Source organism: Galeopterus variegatus, unplaced genomic scaffold (assembly GCF_000696425.1).
Source record: "Galeopterus variegatus unplaced genomic scaffold, G_variegatus-3.0.2 Scaffold965, whole genome shotgun sequence".
In the NCBI taxonomy this organism is placed as follows: domain Eukaryota; kingdom Metazoa; phylum Chordata; class Mammalia; order Dermoptera; family Cynocephalidae; genus Galeopterus; species Galeopterus variegatus.
The window spans coordinates 197199-201188 of NW_007727076.1; the positions used below are offsets into that span (position 1 = coordinate 197199).

The 3990-nt window shown below is 40.1% G+C and overlaps 1 protein-coding gene across 1 annotated transcript in view; it reads right to left on the bottom strand.

The window, feature by feature from the left end:
• Positions 1-3990, bottom strand: part of AGTPBP1 (ATP/GTP binding protein 1) — a 177147-nt gene that overhangs the window by 137842 nt on the left and 35315 nt on the right. Inside the window, exon 6 of the mRNA XM_008573809.1 lies at positions 54-185. Within this exon, the coding sequence (XP_008572031.1) occupies positions 54-185 (132 nt within the window). The remainder of the gene's footprint in view (positions 1-53; positions 186-3990) is intronic.

Consider the following 3990-nt stretch of genomic DNA (forward strand, 5'->3'; position numbering starts at 1 on the left):
AAATTTTGTAACTTCACAACACTGAGTTAACTAAAAGCCAGTCGAATACTCACAGTTGGCAGAATATACTCGTAAAAGCTGAAGACAAGGTAGAACCAAGCGATGATTCTGCAAATTCTGTTTGACCAAGTTCAACGTTATAGTCAGAGCCCCATTGATTCTAGCTTTCACTCCAAATTTTTTATCTGTTAAAAAAAAAAACTTTATTCATATGTAACTTTTGAATGAAGATATATCATAAGGCAATGATATTTTAAATTTATATTATGAATTTATATTATCAAATATAAAGTTGACCTGAAATAATTAAAATGGTTATCATTTTTTGTGTGATTTTTTTTTTTGGCAGCTAGCCAGTATGGAGCTCCAATGTGTGATTTTAAAAATACCCCTTACAGTTTTGAAGAATGGTCTGGAAGAACGTACTAAAGGGGAGGCAATGGGATAGGGCAGGAGGACGGAGATTGCAGTAGCCCAACACTTAGACTGTCAGGAAAGTAAGAACCTAACCCACGACACATGTAACTCTGTCTAGTTCAACACATTTCCCAGGAACGTCATCACATAGTTAATGGGAAGAGTAAAGAAGTTAAATATCCATTACCAATATTACTTACTTAATATGAACCATATTCTTATCAAACATATAAAAGAATATAAACTAACAAAAACATGAACAGTTTATGTAGAAAATAATCTGGCAAATATTATCAAATAAATTTCTAATGGGATAAAATTCTTTTTTTTTTTTTTTTTAAAAAGATGACCGGTAAGAGGATCTTAACCCTTGACTTGGTGTTGTCAGCACCACGCTCAGCCAGTGAGCAAACCGGCCATCCATATGTGGGATCCGAACCCGGGGCCTTGGTGTTATCAGCATACCGCACTTTCCCAAGTGAGCCACGGGCCGGCCCAGGGGGATAAAATTCTTAACATCGAAAAGGAGGAGAAGTTCTTAATTTTCATTCCTACAAAGAGATTAAAATATTTAAAAAACTTTTGGGGGGGCCAACAGTGGGGGGATTTAAATGACAAAAACTTAAGAATGTTAAGATTTGAACAATGAAAGTAAGCCGGAACAGCAGACAGTGATACTTCATTAACAACACGAATTTTAGGGCCGGCCCGGTGGCGCACTGGAGAGTGTGCTGCTTGGGAGCGCAGCGGTGCTCCCGCCAAGGGTTCGGATCCCATGTGGAGACCGGTTCCCGCTCACTGGCTGAGGGCGGTGCAGGCGCAACACCGAGGGTTGCGATCCTGTTGCCAGTCCCCTGAGGGCGGTGCAGGCGCAACACCGAGGGTTGCGATCCTGTTGCCCGTCCCTGGGGTGGGCGCAACACCGAGGGTTGCAATCCCATTACCGGTCAGTAAAAAAGACAAAAAGGAAAACAAACAAAAAAAAAGAAACAGGAATTTTAAGTCAAAAAGAACTAAATATTCCTTAGGAAAATTACTTTCACCTAACACACACACAAAAAAAAAATCACTCAAGAAATTACTGCTCAGGGCTGAGCCCGTGGCGCACTCGGGAGAGTGCGGCGCTGGGAGCGCAGCGACGCTCCCACCACGGGTTCGGATCCTATATAGGAATGGCCGGTGCACTTGCTGGCTGAACGCGGTGTGGGCGACACCACACCAAGGGTTGCAATCCCCTTGCCGGTCACAAAAAAGACAAAAAAAATAAAGAAAGAAAGGAAGAAATAAATTACTGTTCAACGTCTTGAATAAAATGAAAATGAGGGCCGACCCGGTGGCGCACTGGAGAGTAAGCCGCTTGGGAGCGCGGCGGCACTCCCACTGAGGGTTTGGATCCCATGTGGAGACCGGTTCCCACTCACTGGCTGAGTGTGGTGCGGGCGCAGCACCGAGGGTTGCGATCCCGTTGCCGGTCCCCGGTACGGGCGCGACACCGAGGGGTGCGATCCCGTTACCGGTCAGTAAAAAAGACAAAAATGAAAAAAAAAATGAAAATGAAAGTTTTAAAAATACATAGAAGAAAATAAAACAAAGATGACCTACAACTCAAAAGAGAAATATTAAAGAAATACAAATATAAGTTAAATACATCAATATCTTAATTTAATTTTATGAAAAGTAAAAGAAAAAGAACCTGCTTCCAATTAGAGAAGGAAGCATGAGATAACAAGATTCATAAATAAATAAGGTTTTATTTTATTTCTCATTTTCATTTTCCTAAATGAAAAAAGGGAGTTTTTAAATCTCAAATTCACAAGTTAGAAAAACAAGAGCCAGCTAACAAAAGGGAGTTCTTAAATCTCAAATTTAAGAGTTAAAGAAAAATAAAAGACAGCTAATACATTTCTTAAATAAACTGAATATATGATGGGTCTTCAAAAAGTTCATGGAAAATGCATATTATGAAAAAGCTATGCATGGACTGCAAATTAGTTCCAAAATAAACTCATATTAACTTTTTATAACATGTGTGAATGGGATCTAGTTTGAAGCACTAAGACAGATAAGACATCAGTGTGATGAATTCTGCTAACATTGAAGCAAGAACAAACTTCAAATTTATGGTGACATTTGAGCGGAAGAATGATGAAATCCTGATGCTTTACAAAAAGTTTATGGGGACAAAGAAATCAGCAGTTTACAAATAGATAACTCATTTTAAGAAGAGACAAGGAGGGCCGGCCCGGTGGCGCACTGCTACAGCGCGCTGCGTGGGAGCGCGGTGGCGCTCCCGCCAAGGGTTCGGATCCCACATACAGACCGGTTCCCGCTCNAAAAAAAAAAACACCACACAGTATCAGACAAAGACATACAAATGGGAAGATGAGGTGGGAAAAGAAGGTAAGAAACAAGTTATGGAGGGACCTAGATGTTATTAATTCTTTCCGCTATAGGAAATCACCCAAAAAGAAAACAAACAGATCTGTACTTTAAATAAACAGGTCAGAACCCATAGGAACCTGGGCAAATGGATTTGAGAGACACATTGGTTGGCTATGTGGTCTGGGTGAGAGGTAATGAGGACCTTAATTAAATGAATCATAGCAGGGAAAAAGAAAACAATTTGAGTACTTCACACAGAATATGCAAACAATTGCCTAACTCAAAAACAGTGCCAAATATTTACAATTCTGAACAAATTACTTTTAAAAATTATAAACCATTTGCTAGCCTTCTAATGGTTAATTCAATAAAACACCACTAGAAATGCAGCTCCTGATGTTTTGTAAGATAATCTTAACTTCCTCTGTATCTGTTTATNTACGGGCGCGACACTGAGGGTTGCGATCCATTGCCGGACACGAAAAAAGACCAAAAAAAAGAGACAAGGAGATATTGATGAAGCCCACAGTAGAAGCAAATCCACATCAATTTTCAATGAAAATATTAATCTTGTTCATGCCCTAATTCAAGATCAACAGCAGAAACAAGAGCCAACACTACAGACACCTCAATTGGTTCAGTTTACACAATTCCAACTGAAACTGTTGTGCAGAGATCAGATGCACACAAGAGCAGAGCTTTCAATGGAAATTTTTAAAAAGTGGGATCAAGATCCTGAAGCATTTCTTTGAAGAACTGTGACAGGACATGACACATGGCTTTACCAGAACAATCCTGAAGACAAAGCACAATCCGTGGCTACCAAGAGGTGGAAGTGGCCCAGTCAAAAGAAAAACAGTCAAGAGAAAAGGTCATTGCAACAGTTTTTTGGGATGCTCAAAGGTTATTCCTTGTTAACTTTCTGGAGAGCCAAAGAACAATAACATCTGCTTATTACGAGAGTGTTTGAAGAAAGTTAGCGCAAAGCGTTAGCATAAAACACCTGGGAAAGCTTCACCAGAGAGTCCTTCTCTACCACGACAATGCTCTTGCTCATTCCTCTCCTTAAACATTGGCAATTCTGTGAGAGTTTCAACAGGAAATCATTAGGCATTCACTTTACAGTCCTGGTTCAGCTCCTTCTGACCTCTTTTTGTTCCCTAAACTTAACAAATCCTTAAAGGACACCCA